General features: G+C 40.4%; 2 protein-coding genes across 8 annotated transcripts in view; one reads left to right on the forward strand and one right to left on the reverse strand.

Moving 5' to 3' along the window:
- Positions 1-19,489, forward strand: part of LOC110066837 (otoferlin-like) — a 41,059-nt gene extending 21,570 nt beyond the window's left edge. For 4 of the 7 annotated variants that reach the window (XM_089279074.1, XM_089279077.1, XM_089279078.1 and 1 more), the window contains 32 exons: positions 130-238; positions 340-587; positions 1,006-1,106; positions 1,651-1,867; positions 2,379-2,531; positions 3,240-3,368; positions 3,674-3,728; positions 3,899-3,976; positions 4,469-4,650; positions 5,036-5,197; positions 5,700-5,816; positions 6,303-6,464; positions 7,283-7,442; positions 7,921-8,045; positions 9,043-9,063; positions 9,551-9,799; positions 10,176-10,310; positions 10,401-10,526; positions 11,015-11,050; positions 11,175-11,266; positions 11,679-11,849; positions 12,464-12,621; positions 12,908-13,047; positions 13,350-13,438; positions 14,776-14,874; positions 15,310-15,360; positions 15,498-15,588; positions 16,105-16,204; positions 16,513-16,691; positions 17,161-17,261; positions 17,383-17,530; positions 18,102-19,489. In XM_089279074.1, the coding sequence (XP_089135200.1) occupies positions 130-238; positions 340-587; positions 1,006-1,106; positions 1,651-1,867; positions 2,379-2,531; positions 3,240-3,368; positions 3,674-3,728; positions 3,899-3,976; positions 4,469-4,650; positions 5,036-5,197; positions 5,700-5,816; positions 6,303-6,464; positions 7,283-7,442; positions 7,921-8,045; positions 9,043-9,063; positions 9,551-9,799; positions 10,176-10,310; positions 10,401-10,526; positions 11,015-11,050; positions 11,175-11,266; positions 11,679-11,849; positions 12,464-12,621; positions 12,908-13,047; positions 13,350-13,438; positions 14,776-14,874; positions 15,310-15,360; positions 15,498-15,588; positions 16,105-16,204; positions 16,513-16,691; positions 17,161-17,261; positions 17,383-17,530; positions 18,102-18,134 (4,017 nt within the window). In that variant the 3' untranslated portion in view covers positions 18,135-19,489. Of the gene's footprint in view, positions 1-129; positions 239-339; positions 588-1,005; positions 1,107-1,650; positions 1,868-2,378; positions 2,532-3,239; positions 3,369-3,673; positions 3,729-3,898; positions 3,977-4,468; positions 4,651-5,035; positions 5,198-5,699; positions 5,817-6,302; positions 6,465-7,282; positions 7,443-7,920; positions 8,046-9,042; positions 9,064-9,544; positions 9,800-10,175; positions 10,311-10,400; positions 10,527-11,014; positions 11,051-11,174; positions 11,267-11,678; positions 11,850-12,463; positions 12,622-12,907; positions 13,048-13,349; positions 13,439-14,775; positions 14,875-15,309; positions 15,361-15,497; positions 15,589-16,104; positions 16,205-16,512; positions 16,692-17,160; positions 17,262-17,382; positions 17,531-18,101 lie in introns of all 7 variants that reach the window. The other 3 variants (XM_089279080.1, XM_089279075.1, XM_089279076.1) reach the window with 2 other exon arrangements.
- Positions 19,490-21,421: 1,932 nt separating this feature from the next.
- LOC110065491 (uncharacterized) lies at positions 21,422-27,231 on the reverse strand. The gene is made up of 2 exons (XM_089279008.1): positions 26,771-27,231; positions 21,422-23,803 (listed from the first exon to the last, which is right to left on the reverse strand). The coding sequence occupies exons 1-2, from the start codon at positions 27,080-27,082 to the stop codon at positions 23,549-23,551; spliced, it is 567 nt and encodes a 188-aa protein (XP_089135134.1). The 5' UTR covers positions 27,083-27,231; the 3' UTR covers positions 21,422-23,548.
- Positions 27,232-27,248: the final 17 nt, after the last annotated feature.

Genomic DNA, 27,248 nt, shown 5'->3' on the forward strand with positions numbered 1-27,248 from the left:
ATCATAAGTACCAAATGCAACACAAAAGCAAACATTACAATTTTATAGTTCTTATAATTATTAAGGCATGGTATGTCACTGATTCTCGTAGCCAGTGCATGGTCATAATTTAAATTCTTGTCTTCTCAGACTGCAGCAGGCAAAGAGGACCAGTTCCAGTTATTTGCTTGTTTCTATGAAGCAAGCATGATAGAGAGGAAAGTTGGAGACAAGATGATACAATTTGAAATGAGTATCGGTAGGTGTAAAATTTATTGTCCTCAACACAAATTTTACTACTTTCAAATACACTGCACCCTTAACGTAACACTGCATTTTCCAAAAAAATCTTCTTTTTAGGTAACTATGGTAACACAATTGATGGACAAGCTCTGCCAGGTGAGGTAGTGGATGAGGTTCGTAAGAATGGCGAGAACCCATTCATCCACCCGTTGACCCCGCCTGTCAGACCAGTGACGAATGACAGACAGTATTACCACATACCATGGGAGGATTCCAAACCCTGCACACACATCAAGTTGACATGGCAGGATCATCGCAGACGATTGTACAACTCCAATGTTCTGCTGAAGATTTGCGAGAGACTGGTGAGTTGTTATTCTGTGAGCAGGGTCTGATCTCGGCTGTAAGGGCTGGCTGACAGTGAAGAGGCTGAGGAGGGAATGGGTAGGGTGGGAGTGGTTGGGGCGTCTCTCTCCTCTCTCGTCTCTCGTCTCTCTTCTTTCTTCCTCCTTTCTCTTCGCCCCATCTTCAGGCTAAAAAGTTATAAACTCATATTAGTTAATGCCACAAGAAGAACTTCGGCACATGTTTTTTCACCCTTTTAGTCGTTTTTCTTGCAATGTCAAGCATACAGATGTCAGTAAAGGATGTGATCTACCAGTGTCCCTAAACTAGGAATATAGAGGAAGTATTGAAACCGGTTGGGGTAGTTTATTATCGTATTATCAGGACTAGAAAGGAAACTTGATAGTCACCTGACCTATCTCTTTTTTGTCTCAATAGGAGGATGGATTAACGGATTGTCTTGAGAGAGTGAAGATGGACTTGCCAAACACTTACAGATGGCTAAGTCGAGTCCTTGCAGAACTTATCAATGGATGCAAGTAAGAGATCTAGCACTTCATTTTAGTCAGTGTTTCAAGGTGACGCAGTGAACTCGATTGAGTAAAATCCCCCTCAGTATTCCTGAAGTTTTCTGTTCCCTATCTCAAAGTTTAAGTCCTTTGTTTCGCTACTGTCATCTACAGAAAGTCGATGCCGTTTTAAACAGAGTGTTAAGATGGACAAATCAACTGAGAGAATTTGCCCTTCTTAAGACTGATTTTGTCAAGACTTCGGGTTGTTCGAAAGTCGGTTAACGCTAATTCCTGATTAAAAGTTAATTGAAGTATCACTTTTTCTGGTATAAAAATGTTTTTCACTCCGTATGTTTTGTGTTGTTTGAGATTACTCAAGCTCAGAACTAAACGACAAACAATATAAACAGAAAACGTCACCGAAAAGTCAGTTATAAATAAACTGTAATCAAAATTCTCGCTAATCCTGGGTTAGCTTAATCGCGCTTTGAGCAACCCGGCCCTGCACTGCAACATCGACAAAGCTCCTCAGCTGAACACATAACTACTTTAAATTTCTTTTGTGCAACAGCCAGTACCTCAACCTGGTCAAGTCAATGCCAACTGCTTCTCATGTGGGACGCACCAAGCTGGACAAGGAACGGCTGAAGCTGTGTCAGTATGAAGTAGAATCGGTGTGTCAATCAGCTCAGGAGCTGAAGGGTAGCACTAAGGATGATGGCCACATCAAGGACAATCTCAAGGCTGCCAATGCCTTGCTTCAGAGGCTGCTTAACATTGCAATTGAGGTGTGCTTTCTTCTATTGCGTATAGAAAGGTTTTGTGGCTTTCTGTTTTCCGCTCTTCATCTTCTCTTTCTGCTAACTTAGCGGACTAAGGACTAACGAAGATTTACCTAGAGCCAGTCTTGTACAAGTACTTTAGTGAAGTAACCAACGTTGGAATTTTTTTTTGGTAATCGTGTCTCGACAAGGTTATAAACAAATATCAAACAGTCACCTTTTGTGTGTAATGACATTGGCTTTCAGATTCTTTAATATTATCGCATTGTTTGTTGCACTTATGCTATGGCGTTTTCATCAATAATAACGTGTGATTACTGCAGTAAAATTGCGCAGCTATTGGCATAGGCTGAGTATCAGGTTTTCTAAGGGGAGGGAAGGGGAGAGGCGACAAGTCAACAAGTCACAACATAAGCGACATAACTGAAAACAGTGCAGCTCACTGTGAACAGAATTACAAAACCCAGTTTATGACGAGAATATGGCCCTGTTGGTTAACCTGCTCTTTTCTGTTTAGCCACAAGAAACAATCCCTGATGTTTTCATCTGGATGCTGTGTGGGGGCAAGAGAGTTGCTTACACTCGTCTTCCTAGCCAGCACGTTATTTACTCACTGGTGGAAGAGGAAAGAGGAAAGGATGCTGGCAGAATGCAGACCGTGTTTCTCAGGGTAAACTTATGTAACTTTAAATAAAGCATATAGTGCAGGAAATGTTGCTAATTGGAGAATTGACACCTTCTCTCAGCGTCCAATCGAACTCAATTCGAGCCAAACTATTTGTGTGAAATTGCATAATTAATCGAACTATTTGTGACAGTTTATTTTACTCATTCCGAACTTGATAATAGTGACATGACGACTCCGAAACGTTGGTCCATTTTATCGCTTAATTTTACGTTCTTTAATGTGGCATTAGTGATTATATGTCTTGATAACTATATAAGGGTGTAGAACCTTGGGGAAGTGCCTTGATTGAGTGCCTTAGTGCCCTAAATGCAGTACAGTAAACAAATCTGAAATATCGTGACAGGGCTAAATCATGATACATAGGAAGTCAATAAGCATAACAAATTGTTCTTCACATCCAAACATAAAGAAAGGTGATTTTATTAGCCGGAATGGGGGTTTCTCAGAAGGAATAGAAAAACAATTTCCTAAAACTCTCTAATTAAGATTTCGAGCAGAAAGTGGTCAAGTTTCAGCGTTAGGTGATTGCTCAAACAAAAAGACTTACATACATGGACAATGGCGACCAAACGCTACACATTTCAGCTACTGACAATTGCCCTTGAAGAAGATAAGAGTAGGAAATTCTAAACATAATGCCTGTGCATGGCAATCAGTGAGCACAATTCATATTGTTGTTATGTATTTCAGCTTCCAGGAAAGCGTGGTGATGGTCCCAAAGGCTGGGCGATTCAAGCCAAGCTGAACGTCATGATCTGGCTTGGTCTCCACAAACATAAGAAAGACTATCTCAAAGACGCTCCCAAAGGATATCAAACGGTACAGTAGTCTTGATTTCGATTAAAACCTTAGAAAACTAAGCAGAATTGGTAAAAAACATCGCAATGGCAGATTTCTGAGGTCAGTCGTTTTAATTTAATTTCGTTGGAAGGGCAATTTCGCTTCAGTGAAGATTTCGTGCAAATCACCTTGCCATGTCAAGATCCTTTGGCTTCAAGAGTACCCAAGTTTCGGCGAGAAATAATAGCAAAACGATTTCTGAACAAAACGAAGGGTTTGTACCTGTAAGTTGTCCATGTGAGATCGAGAATCAACTTATGGTAAGATTATCCTATCTTTTACAGCCAAAGAATGCTCACAAGTTGATGGCACCTCCTCCAAACCATCTTATCTACACAGGTAAGGAAGGTTACAAACCGTTATGTCAACAAGTCGTTATTCATTTTTTTTTTTCATCAAATGACATTCCAGATAATCTAGAAAAGCCCTAGAGATGTTAGCAGACCTTGTACAAGTTTTCGTTTCTGATAAACTGAAAATTAACAGCATTTTCTTCCAACCCATTTTAGAAAAACAAAAGTTCATTCTCCGTGCCCACACATACCAGGCAAGAAGTTTGATAGGCAGTGACGCCTCAGGGCTTTCAGGTGAGAAATAAGTTTGATATCAAAAATTTGTGATCAGCAAAGGATGTTGGGAATTTGCGTGTGCAAATGTTTCTTCGGCTTGTAGTGACTTGCCTTACTATGTCATTGTGCGGTTCTCATGGCATGAAAGAGGCGCGGTGGCCTCATGGTTAGTGCGCTTAACTCTGGCTCGAGCGGTCCGGGTTCGAGCCCTGGCAGGGGATATTGTGTTGTGTTCTTGGGCAAGACACTTTACTCTCACAGTGCCTCTCTCCACCCAGGTGTACAAATGAATACCGGCGAACTTAACGCCGTGGGGTAACCGTGCCATGGACAAGCATCCCATCCGGGGTTGGGGGGGGGGGGGGGGGAGGGAAGAGTAGAAATACTCCTAGTCGCTTCATGCTACAGAAACTGGGATAAGCTCCAGCCTGATGGGTCACATGGCTCATGTGCAGACTTTACCTTTACCTTTACTACAGTTCTCATGGCATGACCTTGTTTTGATCACAGATGCCTTTGGTCGTGTCATCTTCACACACCTAGTTGCTGACACTCGTGTGATCTGGGAGACCAGGAGTCCTACCTGGGATCAGATGTTGGTCTTCAAAGACTTGATTCTGTGGGGAGACGTCAATGAAATCGCTGTCAATCCTCCCACCATCGTCATTGAAGTGTTCGACAAGGATATCGGGGTAAATAAACGCTTTTTTCCCTTCTCCCGCATGTGTAAGCAAGTGGTATTGAAAAGAGCTGCTACATGTAATAAATTGCAAACAAACATTTAGATATTCAGGCAATTTTACTCACCCCAGAAGGTTTTCTCGCGTTCCTTCTTTTAACCAAAGTATACTACTATGCACGAAATATGAAAAGCAATTTCTTGGAGAAAATGCTATAGAAAATATTTAGATTTAGTGATTTGTACTGGTGGTTTTAGTTGAGCTGCAAGTGATCATTTTGGTCAGTATTTTTGGTAGTCTGGTCCTTAGCAGAGTACATACATGAAGATCTTTTATCGTTTGACGCTTTCTTCAGTTGTAGCTAACTCATCTAATGCGCATTGTTTCTTCTGTTTAGGGTGACTCGGAGTTCATCGGCCGTGCTCTGGCCAGACCCATTGTCAAGATGGCCTGTGAACCTTATGAAAAACCGTTCTTTCCGCCAGCACTAGAGTGGTTCCAGATTTTCAGAGGGGAAGAGAAAGCAGGTGAACTGCTTGCCGCCTTTGAGCTTCTTCAGGTGAGTAGGGTTAACGAGTTCAGTCTCTGTAAACCATTACAACAACCTTTTCTCTCTCAGTTTTCTTTTTCGGTCAGAGTGCTGCCTCTAGGGTGGTTTTCTGTAGGAGCTTTGCTGAGAAACACCTGGACCAAACGTGACTAGAAGTTGCCAAGAGACGCGCTCGAATTTTCTCCATGTCACAACAAGCGTGGAGCAAACGTGAAAAATTAACGACTGAAGAAAATTCGGGAAGGTTCAAACTTATTTTGACCACACAAGAATCGCTGACAGTAGATTATGTAAACATTTAAGGTCAAAGAGCGAGAGTTTGAATTCTTGTTTAGCTTCGTGTCTCTGCTTAGCATGACTTTAAACTTGGACTAAGCCGGGAAAAAATACCCCCGTCTCCTAAAATAGTGTTGACACAGCAGCATGTTCTTGGAACTGATATCGAAGAGATGAGGAGGAGGGGGGAATTTAAGTCCAGTGTTTTATGATGTCTGATGTTTTGTTTCTGTAGTTGTCTGAAGGCACGTGCTTCCTTCCCACTGAAAATGAGCCTGTTAACACACCTGATGGACCAATAACACCTGTACCGGACGGCATCAGACCCGTGATGAGGAAACACAGAATTGAGGTATTGATACTATAACAGTACAGTCGAACCCCTATTAAACGGCCACCCTCGGGGAAATGGACTGGGGCAGCTTAAAAGGGGTTGGCCGCTTAATAGACGTAGAAACAGTAGGAAAGCCGTCATTGGGACTTTGATTGCTGGCCGCCTAATAAGGGTGGCCGCTTAATAGGTGGCCGCTTAATAGGGGTTCGACTGTATTTACAAAACAACACGATACAACAAAACAAAACAAAACAAAACACAAGAAAACGCAACAAAACACAGCAAACATAACAAAACACTGCGCAACAGTACAACACAAGAAAACGCTACAAAACACAACTAAACGCAACAATAAAACAAAGCGCAACAAAACAGCAAAACACTCCGTCTCGGTCCATAAACGGGCAAAAAAAGAATTCAACCAATATCCAGCCATCTTGACCTCGCGCTTGGTCAATAACTCATATTTCATAACTTTAATTGTATACTTGTATTATTTGCCAGGTGTTGTTCTGGGGTGTCAGAGAGATGAAGAGGATAAACCTCACTACAGTGGACCGACCTCAAGTGGATATAGACCTTGCTGGACATGTTATACAATCAACTGTCATCACAAATGCTAAGAAAAACCCGAATTTCCAGAATCCAGTCATCTTCTTTGATGTGGTAAGATAGTGTTACTGTTAACTGTTGTATTCTTTACAACGGATACGTTTTGATATCCAGTAGACGATAGTGAATAAAACCTGCCACGCTTTCTGCTGGATGGTCATTTATTTGATGAATACTGAGCTTTATCCACCCTTAAAACAGGACCAAGGGCCCGTTTCTCGAAAGCCCCGGAAACGTTTCAGGCCCGTAAAGCCATAGCAAAATCTCGAACCTTACGATTACAGAGCTGTTTTATTCACATATTCTTAATATGAAGAGAAGTTCCTGCTTACAAGAAGTTTCAGGCATATACACTTCTCCGTTTTTAGATACAGATGGACTAAAAATGGCTTTACGGGCCCGGAAGGTTTCCGGTACTTTCGAGAAACGGGCCCCAGGAGTCGAACTTAGAACGGAGAATGATCTCCAACTTAACTTGGAAAGATTAGCGGTGTTTTTAAGCATGTCCATTTTGTGGGGTCCTGGCATTGTTTCCGTTGCGTTCTACAACGCCAAACGGTGATAGCTGAGTTTCCTGTGGTCATTGTAGTAATATATCAAACACTCAAGACCACGTTTGACCACATTTCCAAACACCGAGATGAGATCTGAAAACACGACGTGCAGCGGAGTATTTTTGACGAACTTCGAGGTGTTTGGAATTGTGGTCAAACACTGTCTTGAGTGTTTGATATACCTTGTTAATCGAAACTAAAACCAAGGAGAAAATGGAGACTTAAAATTGTAAACATCTATGATAATTAAGATCAGGTTTCCAAACACCGTCACGGTCTTAAAGAATTGACTGATTACACTTTACAAAACACACACAGGAACTTCCCGAGAATGAGCGTTACTGCCCTCCGCTGACCATCCGTGTCAGGGACTGCCGTACATTTGGTCGGTTCACACTGGTTGGCACTCATGTGTTGAACTCGCTTCACCGCTATCTGCAGACGGGAGAGAAAGAAAAGGAAAAACTGGAGAAAGCAGGTCAGACAAACACACATAATCTTACAACAAAGCTATTGTAATGGTCCTTCACAAGAAAGACGAACAATGCAATTTTTCAGTGATCACACGAAGGAAGTACACAGCCATGCGCGCGAAAATGCAGTTGACCAACTGAGTTGACCAACTGCTTTTGGCTTTGTTTCCCATCTGATTGGTGGATGAGTGGCATCTGAACTGACCAATCACTGAGCGTAGCAATGCAAAACCGAAACAGTTTCGGATTACTTCTGACACTCAATTTAAAACCACTCTAGTAACTGTTACTGCAGTTGAATCTGCTCTCAAATATTCTTTTGTCTAAAAAGGCATGCGAACAGGGCGAAAGGTTTAATACAAAGCCGCAGAATTGACCCTTTCGTCTCGTTTGTATGTCATTCTGTTGATAAGTGCTATAACAGCTATTAGACAAATTAGAGACGTACGGCAAAACTTGTTTTTGTTTTTCACCCCATCACAGAAGCTGTAGCAGGAGGAGCCGTGGGAGCAGCATCACGTCCTACATCACCTGTTCCTAACACGCCCGCTGATGTGGCTATCGAGATTGATGAAGATCCTCCTGACGCAGCGGATTCTGAACCTCTGGTATGCCAACGTACAATCTTAATTTTCTTCACTGCATTAATCTTGCATTTTAATCGCAGTATTTTTCTAGCTGCTTGGCAATGTTTTGATACGTGATCTCACAATTCTTCATATTAGTCTTTTCCCTGACCAAGCTTTCTTTTGAAGTGCCAACCTTATTTTCCTTGTGGTGCACTCTTTCTCAGTCTTGAAACATTCTGTTAATTTGCTCAGATTAGATGTTCTGCGTAATAGTAACACCCCTTACCCTCTTCCTCTCTGACTGGGTTCAATACTTGTTCTGTCTTCTCTGACTGTTCATCCTGGTTGTTCTACCTTAAAGGCCCAAAGAAACCTTTACGACACAACGTTACCTTTTTGCCTTTCTCAATTTAGCAGGAAGGTGTTAACGGTTTGTGAGCAGTTATTCAAACAGCTTAGAGTAAAACCTCAGTGGAGAAGTGTCATTTAGCATTTACAATTCTCTGTTTGTGGCCGTGCTCATGACTAAAGCATAAATGTCATGCTGCTAAATGTTATTCTACAGCTTTCATGTTTATCGTTTTTTATTGTTTCTGACTTCTCGAAAATGGAGGAATTGCACACCTTTCATATTTTCTTTCAAAGGCAGCCATCTTCCCCATTTTATCTATCTTTCTTTGACTACAATATGTTTTGTGGATATTGTGGTGGCGATCTCATATTCACTTCTGCTAAATTGGACAATGATTCATGTTCAGAGTGAACTTAAAGTCTTAAAGCGTAGCTGTCATCACATTGTGAGAACCCTAATTCTTCTATCTGTTCCTCTCCTGGGGAGATTCCGCCAACTCTTGCGATAGAAAAATTCCCATATCACCTCTCAGAGTCCTGTAAACCATTACTAGCAGAGGAGTGCGTTAAGCTTGTTGCTGTTACTTTGTATTTATACTCGTTTGTGATCTTTTCTCATCTTTCATTCATGTTGTTCATGTCGTATCTCTTCTTTCTTACAATGCTTTCGTCGCCATCACCACAGCTCTATGCCTACACACTAAAGGTGAGCTCATTGTACAGTAGATCACTCTTTATACACATCGTGCGTGACTCACTGTACTTCATTTGGGGTGCGTCAAGGTGATGTAACATTTTTAAAGGAAGCAGCTTGATTGCTCATGCTGATGTGGCGCCACTCTCTGCATATTGTTGTATTGTTTCACCTGTTCTTTTCTGTTGGGATGAAAAAAGCGCCTTGCATTTTTGCACTTCTGTGTCTAATTCTGTTCCAAAGGCGAGATTTGTGAGTCAGGCACTTATAGTTTTCTTCTTCTGTGGTTTTAAATGTGTTCTTAACACTAGTTCATACTCATTTGCATTTGGAATTCGGGTTCAGATCTGTCAAACAGATGCTTAAAAGTACATTGCTATGCGTATTCTCACTACTGTGGCAGTATCTAGAGCTTTTCCTCTAAGATAAAAGAACCTGTAGACATCTTCGTTATGCTACCAAAAACTTAGAATTGTGCGTTTTGTTATCTGAGTTGCAGGAGAAAAAGAAGAAGGGAGAGGGAAGTGGAGGCGAAGGAAAAGGCGAGAAGGGGAAAGGTAAGGAAGAGGAAGACGGTGAAGATGCGCTAGACTGGTGGTCACGCTATTACGAGACACTGAAGGACAAAGAACGAAATGAGAGAAAGGAAGAGCAACAGCAGTTAGCACGAGCTTCAAAGAAGAAAGAAAAGAGAACTGAGGAGGAGACCGAAGAGGAGAAGATGAAAAAGAAAATTCCCAGACTGACGGTGAGAGCGTAATTGAAAATGAAGCTGGTTAGGTTGATGTGCCATTGATAGACCATTTCCAAAGTACCTTTAGCCTCTTTCTCAAAGCGAGTATTGGTGCCCATCCTTTCATATGAAAATGAGATTTCATTCACATGCAAATCAAACTCATTTTCATATGAATGGTTGTGACTAGGCCTCGCTCTGATAGAGAGGCTTAAGACTGACGGGGTGTGTCACGAAATAACTCACACAGTGTGTGAGTCACACGTAATGACCTACCAAATGTGTGAGTCACGCAGTGAGTGATGCACTCGCTTAATTTTGTTTTTCACTGGAGTTACTGGATTGGGTTGGTATCGTAATACTTTCTTGTGGGCTTTTTTTATGTTGACAGATTTTTGATTCAGAGCTGGAATTCTTACTGGAGTACAATGGTTTCAATGATTGGCTTCATTCGTTCCCACTCTACCGCGGCAAGAAAACCAGTGAAGATGATGATGACGATCACAGGATTGTGGGAAAATTTAAGGTATTTTTACAACCCAGGAATTGCTGAAGTTTTAGCATGTCTTTGAAAAGAACTTGACCTACAAGCTAACTTTTTTGTGGTCCATTTTAGGGCTCTTTGAAAGTGTGGAAGTACCCTCTGCCTGAACACGTGGAAATGGACCCAATCGTTGGTACATTCCTCAAGTTACCCAGCAATGAGCCTGTCAATGTACTCGCACGAGTTTACGTCATCAAGGTACGTCATGATGACGAATAACCTGATGGCTTAATTCATCCGTGGCCTTAAAAGTTATTCAGTTGACAATATTTTTGATCCATCTTAGTCTTTCCCAATCTTAACCATCGGCGGGCCGGGTTGTTCAAAGTCCGATTAAGCTAACCCAGGGTTAGCAAGAATTTCTACTTCAGTATTGTAGCTTTTTGGAGAGGTTTTCTGTTTATATTGCTTGTCCTTCAGTTTTGAGTTTGAATAATCTCAACTGTACAAAATATGAAGAGTGAAAAACACTTTTATACAAGAAAAATTAATACTTTGGTTGACTTTAAATTCTGAGTTAGCGTTATCAGGCTTTTGAACAACCCGGCCCTGATTTGTGATTTAGCTTAGTGTTCTCTCGTTGGGATTTTTATGTTAGAAATTTTTCATTTCGGGTCGCTCAAAATGGGTTCTGGTTTGATTGTCGTCATGTGCTTACTCTCTTACTGCTCTCGTTGTGTTTTTAGGCCATCAATTTGCATCCTTCGGATGTCAACGGAAAGGTAAATTGTAATTTCTCTTACTATAAATAAACGAATAATCTTTTAGGAAAGCCATACTGAGAAAGAACCCTTTATCGGCCAGACTTTGTTTTAACTTGGTGTCGTTTATCGTTGTAATCTTTAGGCTGACCCATATCTTGTGGTAACACTTGGTAAACACAAAGTGAGGGACCGAGACAACTACGTGTCAAAACAGCTCAACCCCGTGTTTGGAAGGTAAGGGTGGCTATCTGAATGACTTTTTAAGTGATTGCTATGTTGGGTGTCATCAAGTCTTTTTTAGGACCACCGTGTACCTGTCCGAATAAAGCCTGCTCTAACTGGTTCTCTAAATAGTTTTTTCGTGTCTGAAACTGACTCTATCCATAAGAACAATTGTAGCTAGGGAGAATGGAGGTCTAGCATAGCTTCGGGGCTACTGATTTTGTTTTAGAGTCTTCCATATTTCTGCGCAGATTTTTATTCCAATTGATTTTAGTTTCTTTCAGCCTGCCTACCACACAATGCTGCAGATATTAGAGTTTTTAACTACACCGAGTCCTCCAAATTTTTTTACGTTTATTTGTGCATATTTTTTGCTTATGACCTACAAGCCACTGACCTTGTATATGACTTGAAATGTTTGCAGGTGCTTTGAATTCGAGGCAATCATCCCCATGGACTCCGTATTAACTGTTGGTGTGTATGATTGGGATTTGGTGGGAAGTGATGATCTTATCGGCGAAACTAAAGTTGATCTTGAGAACAGGTTCTACAGCAAACATCGGCCCACCTGTGGTCTGCAGGAGAGCTATGCCACGTGAGTGTCAAACGTTCTTTCTGATTCGCTAAGCCACGGCTACAAGCTTCTTTAATCACATTATCTTTTCATTATAGACGTTTGCATCTGTAGGATACGATATATTTCCTTGCTTGAAAGGAAAAAAGTTATTGAGTCCGTTCCAATACCCTAGGAATCAGAGAAGTCTTATCGATATACCTCTTTGTTGCCGGCACGTACACTGTACTAGGAGGATTGCTCCCCACCCGGGATGGGATGCTAGTTTATTACTTATGTACGGGTTATCACCAAGTGAATTTATCAGGCTGTTTCTCAGAGCGAAATTCACGTTTTACTCGAAAATGAAATATTTCTACGAAATAAGATGATCGGTGTCAGTGTTACCTAGAACATGTGAGAGATCACCTATTCAGAAGTAGTAGTTTTAAATTAAGAATTTTAATTACTTGACATGTAAGTCAGAGGAATATGTATTATTCAGTACTCAAGCTGTTTTGAGGTAAGATCTTTCCTATCCAAGCCTAGGGATTTTTCAGGGACTTGTACCTCCGATTAGCCGTCGCTAGGTGGATGGAATAAAATCTACTTTAGTAGTTTGTGATTAGCTAATTTTAATGTGCTCCTCCTTACAGATTTGGATTCAACAAGTGGCGCGACCCAATGCGCCCGACCCAGATCCTCGCCAAGATCTGTAAAGAGGAGGGCCTGGACGGACCGCATTATTCCACGGGAAGAGTTCGAATTGACAACAAAGTGTTTGGTGCTACGTCACAAGTTCTAGAGGAGAGTGGTGAGTCTGATATATTTTATCCTCATTCAGTCTTCATTATAGTGGAGTTTAGGATGGAAGAGAGTCATCGATTGAATTGTTGGTGGAATATTGAAACCTTGCGCCAATTACAGTTTTCTTCGCGGTGTTATGTAGCTAGGTTGCCACGCGGCACTAGGAGAAGAGGCGCGTGACAGCCTACTTGACGAAGGACCATTCCGTGATCGCCCAATTCACGTCATTGGAGGGAACTTTATAAGTCAGCTTCGTGCGGCGTGGTTTAATAAGTACTGATTTCGCTTTGCAGGTCATTTCAGGCAGTCAGATGAACCCGTCGCTCTTAAAGCTCTTCGGGGTTTTCACACACTGAAGAGAGGATTCTCACTGGTGCCTGAACATGTGGAGACCAGATCACTGTACAACCCGGAAAAACCTGGAGTGGAGCAGGTTTGTATAGTCATTTAATGTTATGCGGTAATACAGTCAAACCTGAAAGTGGACATCTTTGGACCCTGCAAAAACTGTCCGCAAGGAAAACGTGTCTGCTTTTGGATGGTTTAAATTGTAGTCTTTAGTATGTTTACCACTGGCATATAAATAAGCCTTCTGGAGCCTTTCATTTCAAATGGTATTGACAGAACAAGGTTATGTATGCTAGTGACAAGTCATGAAGTAACGAAGAAGTCTCTTTTTGGCTACACTTGATCGTTGATTTTACAGTGAACTGATGTCTGTGTCTGTGTCTACAGGGTAAAATTGAGATGTGGGTCGACATGTTTCCTATGGATATGCCTTCTCCTGGTGCTCCTGTAGACATCACTCCCAGGAAACCCACAAGGTAAGGATTATCCACAAACAAGCTGAAACCTTTTATTTGTTAACGCCATTTAGAAAAACGCGAAAGTATGGCGTGAAATACCCAACAATTACCAAGACGTTTATTTAGCATTGAGCTTCTATAGTATAGTTCGTTCGCACTTCGTCTCCTATGGTATACTTAGTTCGTACTTTGTCTTCTGTTCCGATACCTTAACCTATAACTTAAGAGTTAGTGACTGTTCGCTTGCCATTCCACAGCCCCTCACTAATTATTGTAAAAGAAGTCTGTCCTACAGCGGAGCTGTACTGTGGAATAATTTACACGTATATATTCGTCAGTCACCCTCTCTTGATGAATTTAAATCTAAGTTGAAGAATTATGATTTTGATGGTAGTCTTATGTAAGTTTTATTTTGCTTTTATACACGGCTTCCTTGTAAAGCAGTTTTTTGTTTTTTTTTTATCATTATCATTTAAGATTTTACCTTTACCTATACCTTTAAACCCTTATACCCCTTATACCCTTATACCCTTATACCCCTTATACCCTTACACCCCTTATACCCCTCATACCCCTTATACCCCTTATACCCCTTATACCCCTTATACCCCTCATACCCCTCATACCCCTTATACCCCTTATACCCCTTATACCCCTTATACCCCTTATACCCCTTATACCCTTATACCTCTTATACCCCTTATACCCCTCATACCCCTCATACCCCTTATACCCCTTATACCCCTTATACCCCTTATACCCCTTATACCCCTTATACCCCTTATACCCCTTATACCCCTTATACCCCTTATACCCCTCATACCCCTTATACCATTATACCCCTTATACCCCTCATACCCCTCATACCCCTCATACCCCTCATACCCCTCATACCCCTCATACCCCTCATACCCCTCATACCCCTCATACCCCTCATACCCCTCATACCCCTCATACCCCTCATACCCCTCATACCCCTCATACCCCTCATACCCCTCATACCCCTTATACCCCTTATACCCTTATACCCTTATACCCTTGGTATTTGGGGTCACTCACATTTTTCTCCATAATTTACGTGGTCTTGCTCGTTGGACTCCGTGAAGACATTTTCAAGTTACTTATTTGATGCTGGCGGAATCAGTCATCTGGATTGTAAATGGCTACTGATCAACTCCCTTAGCATAACTTGACAAAATCCTAAGGACTGTAATCTGTAATGGACAAGTATCCTATCGTGGATGGGGAGGGGGAAGTGTAGCAATACTCTCTTAGCTTTATGCTAGGTTGTGTGGGTCATACAAACTTTACCCTAATACTGAGTAATTATAAATAACCGGTGATGTTTCTTTTAGCTATGAGCTGCGAGTGGTTATCTGGAACACTGAAGACGTTCTCCTCGAGGAATCAAATATCCTGACCGGAGAGAAGTGCAGTGATATTTTTGTCAAAGGGTGAGTATTTTGTATATCCTTTTTCGTACATTTTAGGTCTCGAAGACGTGTTTGTTGATGGCATTACTGTTTGCTATTTATATGAGCTACAGTTGTGGGCAAAAGTCCTTGGGACATTTATGTAATGTAACGAATTATCTGTGTTTTAGTACTGAAGTTTGAAAAAAACGCTGCTATATCCTTTAAAAACGCGTTGCTGTCCCCCTTCCCCACCCAACACAATGTTCAAAATCAGGTGAAATTGCAGGTAGTAGTTTTCAACATTGTATGGGGGGTGGGGGGCGAAGTTAGGCAGGTGAAGTTTATTCGCTTCTGGCGTTAGCGCAAAAGTGCAAATTTGTCCCAAGACTTTTGTCTATGATTGTAGACAGGGAGTTACGTAAAGTTTAACAGTAACGTTTGATATTGTGGTAACTTCTGTTTTCTCTGTTTTAGCTGGCTGGAGGGAATGAAAGAGGACAGGCAACAGACCGATGTGCATTACAGGTACACTTCCAAAGTTTAACATGTGAATTCTCTTTACTAACTACCACCCATTTCATGTAATGTTGGTTCTACGAATTGGGTCCTTCATAAAGACAAACTCTCCTTACTAATGTTGTATTTTATCCCTAACCTGTCAGGTCGCTTACTGGAGAGGGAAACTTCAACTGGAGATTCATCTTCCCATTCCAATACCAGAAGGCCGAAGAAAGAATTGTCATCACTCGGAAGGTGCGCTCATTGGTGTAACATCGATGTTGCCTGGCTCTTTTTCTTGAATGAACGTTTTCCTTTATCCTAAGTATTTTAAAACGGTTCTGAAGATTGTAATCCCATCCAGCTCTCAGACTTCGCAGACTGATACTGTAGCCTTTGTTGTTTGGTACTAATTCGCCTTCAATTCACGTAAGAAATCTTGCAATGAAATACTAAACATGTGGAAAAACACGAAAGAAAGAAAGGGTTGGAAACAAAGAAAAAAGAAGATGAATTTTCAAAACTAGATGCGATTGAAACGGATTCCGTTGGGTTAAACTTCATTTCTGAGAATATGTCAGATTGATCACTCTTGATAGTACAAAAAAAATGCGTTTCGATCATTAGATGTTATTGGCGGTCAGTTGCTTTTGTGGTGCTGTTTTACGTATATTTCCACTGTGCCACGCGTTGATAATCGAGTCCCTACACGTGTTGTTCAACGTTGCTTGTAAGCGTAACATTTAGCACTTATGTTTTGTCGTGTTACAGGCAAGTTTCTTCTCATGGGACGAGTCTGAAGAGAAAGTTCCTGCCAGACTGCACCTGCAGGTCTGGGATGCTGACGCATTCTCCGCTGACGACTTCATTGGTGAGATAACGTTTTAGAAATAAATTTTGTATGTGACACTTTTACTACAACAACAACGGAAATTTGGATAATGAAAAGAGACTCATTTAAAAGAATAATATACTGTCTTAGCAGTGGTTTAGAATTATTGTCCGCTCTTGTTTCAATTAAATTCGATTGTTAAGACCACGACAGTGCTAGAGTTTGGGCAAAGTGTTTCTAGTCACCCACTCTGCAGGTCCCAGTTGTCTGTTTTTGAGAATTCCAAGTGATTTCAAGCATGTCCGTCATCATGACAACTCATCTAACTGTTACCTTATGTTTATCAGGTGATCTGACGCTTGATCTAACGCGCATGCCCCGTGGTGCGAAGTCCGCTAAGACTTGTACTCTGGACTTGATGAAGCAGGACGGCAGTGTGCCCCAGATCTCTTTCTTCAAGATCAAACACATCAAGGGATTCTGGCCGTTTGTGGTCAACACTGACGAAGAAGTTCCTGAACTGGCTGTAAGTTGGTCATTTTTGTCGAGTACATATCAATACCTGGTTATTAAAAGAGTTTCTTTCATAACCTTGCTTTGCCTCTCCTGCTGTGTTGCAATTCTGAAACCGTCGCTTTTCTAGAACGCTTAAAGAAATTTGGAAAGCAGAAAGGGGGTGTTTTTTATAACAACTGCGTGAAACAAAATGTTAGTTGAGGGGCAATGATTTGTAAAGCGAGAGAGAAATAGCTGGTAACATCTCGGACATGTTAAACGAGTATGGCTTTAGATTGTATCGATTTGAAACTGATGTGAAGTCGTAATACCCTGAAATTTCATGTGGAATAAAGTAATTCCTTGAAATCACCCCGTAATAGCTAATCTTATTGGTAACTGATTTACGTGTTATTTTTCTCTTCATTATGACCCTGTTACTCGTCGTGGAGATTGCAATATCGTGAAACATTCCCTTTTTTGTTGCGATCCTAACACAGGGCAAAGTGGAAGCTGAACTTGAATTACTGACCCAAGAAGAGGCCGAGAAGAAGCCCGCTGGACGGGCGCGAGAGGATCCGCAGGCTCTGGAGAAACCTAAGTAAGATACTGTGTTCAATCTGGACAACACCTCATTCTTGATCTCTCATGTAACATTTAACATGGAAGTCAAAAACTGCCTGTTCTGTTTCTTACTTGTTCGAATTAACTTGTTCTTGTAGCCGTCCTGATTCAACGTTCACGTGGTTCATGAACCCGTTCAAGTCCCTGAAGTACCTGCTGTGGAATAACTACAAAATGTGCCTGATCAAGTTCCTGGTCATTGGACTCCTGGTGGCTCTTATGGGCCTGTTCTTCTACTCCATGCCTGTAAGAGCCCTTCTTAAATATGAGCATTGCAAAATAAGATCCCTTTGTTCCAGAGTGCACCAACATTGGTTGGTGATAATTGTCTCGGTTTTGCATCGTTATATCTGAGCGAATTCATTGAAAATGTCCTGAGAAGGAAAATGAAGAATGAAATTATTACAATCTGCGCACATACTAGCCTCCTGTCAAACCGATGTTATTGGAAAATGTAAATAACTTTCCGACAGTTGAGGACAAGTCACCAAAAGCCGAGGTGAAGATAAAAGCGCGCGAAAAGTAGAGTGTACCAGCCAGTGTCTGGTTTTAGTTTCTTCTGATTGGCCTAGGGAAGTCAAGTGACTCTGTCCTGGTTAGCCAGCAAGGGACGCAACTTGGTCACCGTAAAACCCCACCAATGGAAAACTGCCTAATGCGTCACGCGGGCCCCGTTTGCCACGTTCCAAGAAGAAATGTTTGTGACCGACCTTTTTTCTCCTCTCCACCTCCCCCTAAAACCAACTACTATACACCTTTCCCACCCGTTAAGTCTTTCCAATTTTTAACCACAAGGTTTTCTCTCTCTTGTCTCCAGGGTTACACAGTGAAAAAGATCTTTGGAGCATAAACTGCAGCCCCTGTCAAAGAAATCAATCAGGACCCTCTGTGGGTCACTATTTATTAATTTATTCATAAAGCTTCTTGCTTAACTTATTAAGAGTTATTTAATAGGCCATTATAGTCGCTGTTAGATGATAGCCTGTCGTCATCATAGACGTGTTTATTTTGTTACAAAGTAAAATGTACATTTACAAGATTCAATCATTGGAAGTTATTTTTCTTAAATGAAATTCAGTTTTTTAAGTTTTATATTGTATTTGCTTTATTTCAAACTTACTGTTACGCGCTTTAGATGCTTTCGAAAAAGACATATTTATTGTTGTTGTGATCATTTGTGATTTGATGGCAGTTGTTTTTTAAGTCGAAAACCTTGAAACGGGTTGTATGTGATAAAGTAATAGATAAACCCGGAACAAACATTTGAGGTTTGAACTGTTTTTTTCAACTATTTAACAGGATCTTGATTTATCATTTTCTCTAATCTTTTTTTTTTTTTTGGAATTAAGGAGAAAAGTCGTAAATTCTAAGTTTGTTAAAAAACTCACTCTCTCAAGTGTGTCGAATGCTCAACTTAAACGTCATGTAAAATGCATAATCAGTCAGTTGAGCATTCTTGTCTTCTATCAGCTTTGATTATAGGTTAACTGGATGCTAGCTTAGGACAAGTTAAGGACTTTTAGGGGCGTGCTGGCCAAATAGGCACAGGCCTTTCTTAAGAATAGCTCGCAAAGTTAAGTTTCTTTGTCCGCTCTGAGTTTGAACGCAGGTCGTTGTGTTAAATTTAATTAGTTGTAGTTTGTTTCTTTTAGGAATGTAGGAATTTAGAATCAAGCGGAAAATATCGATCCGAGATTAGAATAGAAGAGCTGTAACTATTTATATCTTTGCTTTTTATGTCTGTTATTTAGCCTGCGGAATTGATTTCTAGCTGCTAAATGCTTCTAATTTTCGTTGCAAACTGTTTTTTGGAACGTCACGCAGTTTAATCCTTCGTTCTGAGAAAGATTGCGTGACGAGCCAAGAGGACATCTGCATCGGTACCCAGGAAGTCAATGAGCTCCTTATGGGAGAGAATTTTATTTAAGTGGCTCGCAGCCATTGGAGAGTGGAATTTGTACAGAATGACTTGGTGAGCCGTAAAACTGTGTTGTAAATATTATGAAGGTGACAAGAACCAGGTGATGCCAGAACGTACATAATATCGTAACGTAATAATAAGTAGGATATTTAACCGTGGTACAAATGTCGGGATACAGTTACTCTGGGTCAAGATATTTATCAGTAGTTCAGTGTGTAGTTATCGTACGTCAGGGTAACGGAATATCCAAAGTAATAAAGATGAACATCGAGAAGTGTCCTTGACTTTTGTGTATGAATGAGTTTGAAAATCGGCTTTTCTGTATTCTGTCCACTAACGTTTGTGTTTTTTTTGTTATGAGTTCATCAGTTCAAGTTCTTTGCGCGCGCGCGAGCGGCCACGAAGCGCGAGCCAAAAAAATATTTTTGTCTTTCCCCAGCCTTTGCTCGTTCATATCCCACGTGCCGGGTTAATATTTTGCTGAACTCAAGAGAAAATAGAGGGTCTTTGGACAGACTAGCTTTCCTGCAGTATTCGTTGGTCAGTGGTGTTGCTAAGCAACATGACTTTCTGCAAAGATTCTGCGGCGCTTAGGGGATGCTCGTCATACCTCTAAAGGGGTTAAAAATGGGTGTTTTTATAACAGGTCTAGATATCCACAGGTGTAGTCCCTTCACTGAACGTATTTCATTAAGTGAACTGGAAACACATCATTATTCATGGCAGTGCTTGTGAAAACACTTGAGTAAGAGAATGTTCAATTTTACCAGCCGTTTTTTGGTGTGAAAAAATTCAGTATTGACTGATTTAGGGGTTCAATGAATTTGATTCACACCCACCAAACGTTTGCCAGCCCCCGTCCCTACTCCTGGGGTGGAGGGAGACAGGATGGTTTGAAGGGGAGGATTGACTATTAAACGTCTAGGTCCTCAGGTTGCGGCAGACAGTAAAATGTTCTGATTTGTCTTCATGATGAAGAATGCTTGTGTGACCAGAGGATTTATGAGATTATTTGCCAAAGGCTGACAATCTTGCCTACAGACCTTTAGATAAATGCCTTTCATTTGCTGACTAGCAATAAATAGATCATAGTGCAAAATTGGTATATGGTCTTAAAACATTCAAAATATATATAAACTCTGACTGTTGCCAGCATGGCAATTTTTTAATTTTAGTAGTGGGAATATCTGTAAAACTAGCCGTACGGCGAAGCATATTGCCACTTAAAAAGTATCCTATCCTATCCTATCCTATCCTATATTATGGCTGGCATGGGTTCACACTCAACTGATTTAGATCTCAGGTTGGTGATCTCCATTTGTGATAATGGCTTTGTCATTTTGACTCTGTTGTCAAAACAAAGGGCTTTGCAAGAAATGCCACCAGCTACATAGGCTCACTAATTAGCTCACATCAATGCAAGTGACTCAGTACGAGGTCCTTCTATTCCAATATGTAAGGACAAGTTACGATGTATCAACACTAGACTTTCATTTATTGGCTATTACACTGGAATTGAGAGGAGCCTGGAACTAATATCATACCCAGGTCTCCCATGGTTAGACAGGGTTCGTTGGCTTATGCATGGAGACAAATAGCAGCCTTCTACTTAGAACGAATGATGGCTTGGGCCTACAGTACCTGTGAAACCACCCCTGAGATTATTTAAAGAGATAATATAAGATAACATGGTGGGACGGAATGCTGAGAGGAATGCCAAATATCATGGTTATTTCACTGTTGACTAATTACAATTCAAGAGAAAGCTGATATGGCTCCCTAACTGCTCCATTACCATTGCCTAGTGCTTCTTTTAGCATTTCACCTCAGTTATTTACTGTTAGTAGTTTCCCTTCAAATAACCCTGTAAATCCTCCATCTGATCATAGTTAATAGTAGTCTCCTCTTCTAACTATGATCTGATACTCTTGATGCTGGGACCTTTCTTGAAAGTCTTAGTAACTTTACAGACCCAAAGCCATATTTTAAAATCTAAATTTAGGGAATAATAGAGCATGTTTTAGCTCAAAAACTAGTCCATTCTTAAAAAGAAAAGCTTTTAAGGACTGGTAACTCCCAGGACTTCTGAGAAAGGGCCCCACATCATCATCCTTTCTGAACTAAGGGCATTTGATATTGCCAGTCACTAGGTTCCCAACTGTCTTGTAAACAAGTCAATCACTAAGCTGCAAATACTGTAAGCCAATAAACAGAAATACTGTAAACATCAGGGCTTTTATTTCACAAACAGGAACATATCACAACATAGAAAAAAAAAGTTAAAGTTCAATGGATCTAAATCACTTTGTTCTATTCTGTCGGACCTAATAGGCCATTTCTGAGTTCCCTACAGCCGCTGTTTAGTACAAAAGTTTAGAAAACAGCACTAAGAATATACGTGCACTGATTGGTTAAAAATCGTGTTTCTAGAACTCGATAGAAACACAGATCTAGCACGAGCTGTTGATGTAACGATGCCTCAAGCAAAGAAAACTTACATTTTGATAATCAAAGTTAACAAGTGTTTTCCTTTTTTTGGCACGGTATTTTCTAAAAGAAATAGAAAACATGTTCTCTGTGTTTCTATCTAGTTTTAGTAGAATTCCACCTGAACAGTAATGCAAATGCTGCAATCTGATTGGCTGAGCCATTGCACGCTATCATCCATTAGTGTGCAGTGGCTGGAGGTTGTCTTCAAAAGAGTGACATGTTTTTCGTTTTCCCAAAGTTTTGGAGGAATATTTTGATGCAAATGGCTAACTAAAATTCCTGAGATGACTAAAAGAAGGACATTTATGGTTTCCAGACTTTAAAAACTTGGAATTACTGAAAAAATGATGCACGTGCACACAACTGTGAGTTCAAATGACAATTCAATCCAAGCGATCTTTCTAAGGCACAAAGTTTAATAATATGTCAAGAAAAAACTGGAAACTGTTATTTGAAATAAAGTTCAGCTAGAATTCCACTAAAACAATTTGATTATTCGCTCTCGATTTCTATGACGTGATAATTGATTCGGCCTTCGGCCTCATGATCTATCACCTCATGGAAATCTTGAGCTCATATCCTTATTGTTAAATAGAAACACTCATGAAAGTTTGGGAGAACTTAAAAAAGCTGTGGAAACACTTGCCTTCGGCTTGTGTTCCCACAGCATTTCTCATTCTCCCAAACTTCCACTCGTGTTTCTATAACTTGATAAAAACATGGTATGACAAAAGACCACTCAGAAAGGTCATAGCATTCCTCATAAAATATTAAAAAATTATGAAACAAGCACAATTAAAAAAAAACAACACTAAATTTTAAAAAACCCATTAAATTTAAATTTATAAATCATAATAACAGTATTTTCATTGATTTTAATAAATTAAAAATAGGGAAAGAAAAATGAATAGGTAAACAAAGTTGAAAAAAACAGGAAAAAACCCTGCCAGTAGGAGAATCTCTCTTTACAGGGAAAGTGGAGCAGGAAGAAGGAGGGAGTGCTAACACAGTTCAATGCTGTTTGTTTGAGTAGTACCATGCACATAAAATAAGTTTTGAACATTCTATCATTCATTTTTTTTTTTTTTAAGAAAATACCCCCCCCCCCCCCCCTCCAAAAATCCCAGTTCAGCTTTACTTATCGTAGCATTTAAGAACTCCATTCCCCTTGCAAATTTAAATGATCTTCAGTTAGGTTCACAGGTATTCTGGAACCACTGTACTAAAAACTAATTATGATGCTTTTTTTCCCACTGAACTAAACAATGTCTTCTCTCTCGTTTCCCAGTTTCCAGACTTTGGCCGCATTTCTAAGACGTCACATCTCATTGATTGAAGCTGCCATCTTGTTGTAATTTTCAGTTATTTCATCTATATTTCTGTGAGGTAATGAGTGTTACAATTTATTTTAAAAGCTTAGCTAGTGTCACTGTAAGCCTTTCACATTTAACTACTACTACACTGTGTTTCTGCATACACCTCAAAATTAATATCTGTCTTACGTAGGCTTAGGCTCGTAGGCGAGGTTACAATTAATCCGTTTGCACATACTTCCAAGCAATAAGTTGTGTGTGGCAAAAACAATAATATTGTAACCTCCAAAATGAATACTCACCCAGTCTGAATTGGGTGGCAACAAGGATATAAACTACCTAGCTAGCTACCTAGCTACCCTATTACTGTCAACCTCCCTCCTAGGGTCTCTCTCTACTCTCCAACCCTTCCCCTGAATTAAGACAGATGAGGATATGAGGTTCGCATTCACCACAATTCACATTGCTGGTTTACAGAAACTGCAGTGCATTCTAACTTCTGTAAAGAATTTAACTACGGCTATTATCAATTATTTTACATCAGTTTGTTTCGTAGTTAGGGTCTGGCACCCACAACCACCAAACAGGGTCAAAAATCAGTGTGATCACTCTAAAGAGTCCAAATGCAGATGCTAAAGTGACCGTGGCAATGTTGACAGCATTCCACTCCGACATACTATGAACAAAAGCTGCTTGGATGGCGATGAGCAAAATGTCCCCAGTTAACAGTCCCCAGTAGATGATCTTTCTGGTTATGGTATTGCCCCAACCAATACCGGCAATCAGCAGGACAATCTGGAACAAAGTTCAAGAACCAACAGTTACTTAAAATTTCTATCATTCAGTAACTCAGAACAGAACACTTGGGAGGGTGGGAGAATTCTTGAAAGTTAAGCAACACCTCAACAGTTTGCATAACTGTCTCGAATTTTTCCAACCCCCCTCGTGTTTAGATGAGGCTATGTAAAGTAGAAAAAGTCCCCTATTGCTTAAATGTTACAGGCTGGTTTTATTTTAATCCCAGCTGTGAGGTTACCCATCAGTTTTACCTCTTGAAACACTTCTACAATGGTGTGGGTGGGGGTAATTTCTCTCTCCAGGCAAGTCATAGATCAAGGGGTACCACCCTTTATCATATCTATAACAAAAGTCTTGATAGTGATTGCTTCTCCACATGCCTATTTGTCATATAATCAATGTAAGATCATGTGGGTGTCCAATTACAACTTTTTGTAATTGGATACCTATGCCATTCTCATGTCAATTGTGCCCATTTTAATGGCTTCTTTCTTAATGATTCCTACTGTGTTAGCAACTTGAGGAAAACACTTTTTACAATGGGCAATTCCAGAAAATATCTATACCCTACCATGGGCAGCATCTTGGAATTCTGAGGGAGAGGGGGGGTTTCATGTATTGGAAGTCTGAAGGCATGGGGGGTACCTCAGTTTGGAATTCCAAACGTATGGGGGGGGGGGGGGGGGAAGATGAGTTTCAGCTCTGAGTTTCCAGAGAGGGAAGATGGCAAACGCTTTGCTTGAAACTGCTGAGCTGATAACTTTTTCAGTTTCTTTATCAAGGACAAAGCGACTGCAGAAGCAGGATGAAGATCGATCTGGCAGGTGTTGGCCATCGCGTGGATGAGTGAGTGGATGGGTTGTACAGCGACCTCCACATCAAAGAGCCCTTAAAGTTGATGAATTAGTCTCCCGTTTCCAAAGGGAATGCCTGACAGATTTTTAGGCTGCATTAATAGCAGTTACTCAATAAACAAAATTTTCAATATGGCAGGTAACAGTGACAGCACATCATTAACTTTACTTTTGTCTCCCACTGGTATCAATATGATCTACTCTCCTGAAAACATGAAGCTAATGAACTGAAAACAAAAAGTTATATTTGGTGGTAAGCAACTTGATGATAACACTTCGAAGGGAAAGCTATGGTGTACTTTACTGAATGTTGACAAACTTGAGTCGCCTGTTTGCTTGACCAAAAATTGTGAGCAGAATTTTCTTGGAGGAGGGGAAAAGCGCAAGTTTCCCATTCGATAGAAATTTTAGGCAGAAAACAGGAATTTCAAAGGGTCTGAAAAAGCAAATCGGAAATTCTGGAGGGAAGGAGGGTTTAACAACTTTGGAATTCAGAGGGCATAGGGGGTAGAGCATTTTGGAATTTATGAAGGCAAGGGGGGAGGGGTTAAAATGTTCATGCTGCCTGTGGTAGGGTATGGATATTTTCTGGAATCACCCAATAATTGCAGAAATCCTCGTGTGCTCATTGGCTAATTTTCATTATCAATAAGAGGACAGACGCATGAATTTATCATTTATGCAATGTTGATGTGACTAGCGAGAGTGGACAATTTGACAATTTGTTATTGTAAAAAACAAATTGATGTCAGTTTTCATGAGTCTCTCCTGACAATGCTATGATGAAATTCATGATCAATAACAGGACAGATGCATGAAACTGGCATCAATTTGTTAAATTAATGTTTTCACTCAAAAGAAGTTCTCAAAAGACTTATTAATCTCAAAATTTGTTAATGATACAATTAATTAGTAATTGGACCTTGTGCTGTACAATTCTTATTATACATTGTAGTCACCATCTGTCTTCTTATTGGCTAAAAGACTACAGTTAATTCTGGGAATTAACTGTAACCTACAGTTAATTCTCATTGGCTAAAAGCCTACAGTTAATTCTGGGAAATTTTGGCAACCTACAGATTATTCACTAATCTGCTAGCAGATTAGTGAATAATCCATAGGTTGCACACGCAATGCATGATTTCCAAGAGCAATGTCAAGTTCACGTAAGAACATAGCTTGTTGAAAATAAACTGTGTTCAGTGTAATAATGCTTTTGCTGTTATTTTCTTTAAAACAATGTATAATAAAACAATTATGAGATTCGGTTTTTGTGATATTCGGCTGATAACACCTACCTTGACCTTGACTATTCCAGATATCACAAAAACCTCATCCAATAATTGTTAGGAAGTAATACTGTGCTCGTAATTTCAAATCAACCTCACGCTATGTACCAGTCCGATATTTTTGAAATTACTCGCTCAATTACTCCATGAATTGTACTCCACTCAGTCCAATCACTGTTACTAATTGTGAAAATTATAGACCACCCAAAATGCAGTATGTTAGAAGAATATGTCAAAAATTCATCATCACTAGACAAAACTATGGATATCATTATACCGTTACAACAGCCAACGGCTATTGACTTGTCGGACAAGCCATTATTTTCATGTTTTTATCCCGTGAAATAGACAAGGTCGCAGGAAGTTCAATTTTCTTGAATTCCAAGAATTCCCTTCTCCGAAACACGGCAATTGAATTTTATCAATGCAGAATAGGCTTTTAAATCATTATTTGCATTTTGGGAGTTCTGGATGTAAGTCTAGATTAAAATAATCATTTATCACCAATTAAGTGCGATGCGTGATGCAGTTCGAAACAGAAAATCAGAGACTGTTTCCTATTCAATTACGAAAGAAAACCTTCGAGATCTCGAGATTCGAGAGTGAAAACGTCGTGATAAAATCTTCGGGAACCCGTCACCCCTTGGAGTTTAAACGTGTCGTAAACTGCTAAGCTTAAATATTAACAACTTAAAATATTCAAATCATGAAGGTACAATGATAGCTGCTGAGCCCCTTAGCACCTTTTTGCTGTTTGCTCATTTAAAGTATTGTAACCTTGGAACACACTTTATGTAAGGTTAATAAATGTTCATGCTGACCTGTACACATATCATGCTCCCCACCATTCGCAACATCCACTCCGATAACGGTGTCACTTGTTCGTCCTTCACCGTGCCAGCTGGTAGCATGCGTTTCAGAATGGTTTTGGTGAAGAAGAAGTAGAGCACAACAGTCAAAAGTTCCAGTGCGATCTCCACAACGCTCACAGCAGACCATGATAAACGCCAGCGACAGCAGAAACAACGCGAGCCACGGCTTTCACGAGTAGATGGCAAAGTCGGCCATGTATCATATGACGCAGTCGGATCTACAGCATCAACAGATCTTGGGGTGCCATATCCGGGATCCATACTGAAGACAGTCCTCTGTTTTACAGTCACTCGCAGTTGTCAGTTCTGCAAGGTGAAAAAAAAAAGACAGCTCCAAGAACTACACCAATATGTACGAGCACAGTCTACACCCACTTCGAGAAACAGCATTTACCACGTGACTTTGATCACTTGATGAGGAGGTATA

This window comes from Orbicella faveolata, unplaced genomic scaffold (genome assembly GCF_042242905.1).
Source record: "Orbicella faveolata isolate gen_17 unplaced genomic scaffold, um_ofav_v1 contig_47, whole genome shotgun sequence".
NCBI classification, from domain to species: domain Eukaryota; kingdom Metazoa; phylum Cnidaria; class Anthozoa; order Scleractinia; family Merulinidae; genus Orbicella; species Orbicella faveolata.

What these genes read in the sequence shown, in the direction of transcription:
- LOC110065491 (XM_089279008.1), bottom strand. Translation starts at nt 27,082, where the DNA reads ATGGATCCCGGATATGGCACCCCAAGATCTGTTGATGCTGTAGATCCG. An exon ending in GGAGCATGATATGTGTACAG is followed by an intron (nt 23,804 to 26,770) that starts GTCAGCATGAAC and finishes ACTTTGTTCCAG; the next exon opens with ATTGTCCTGCTGATTGCCGG.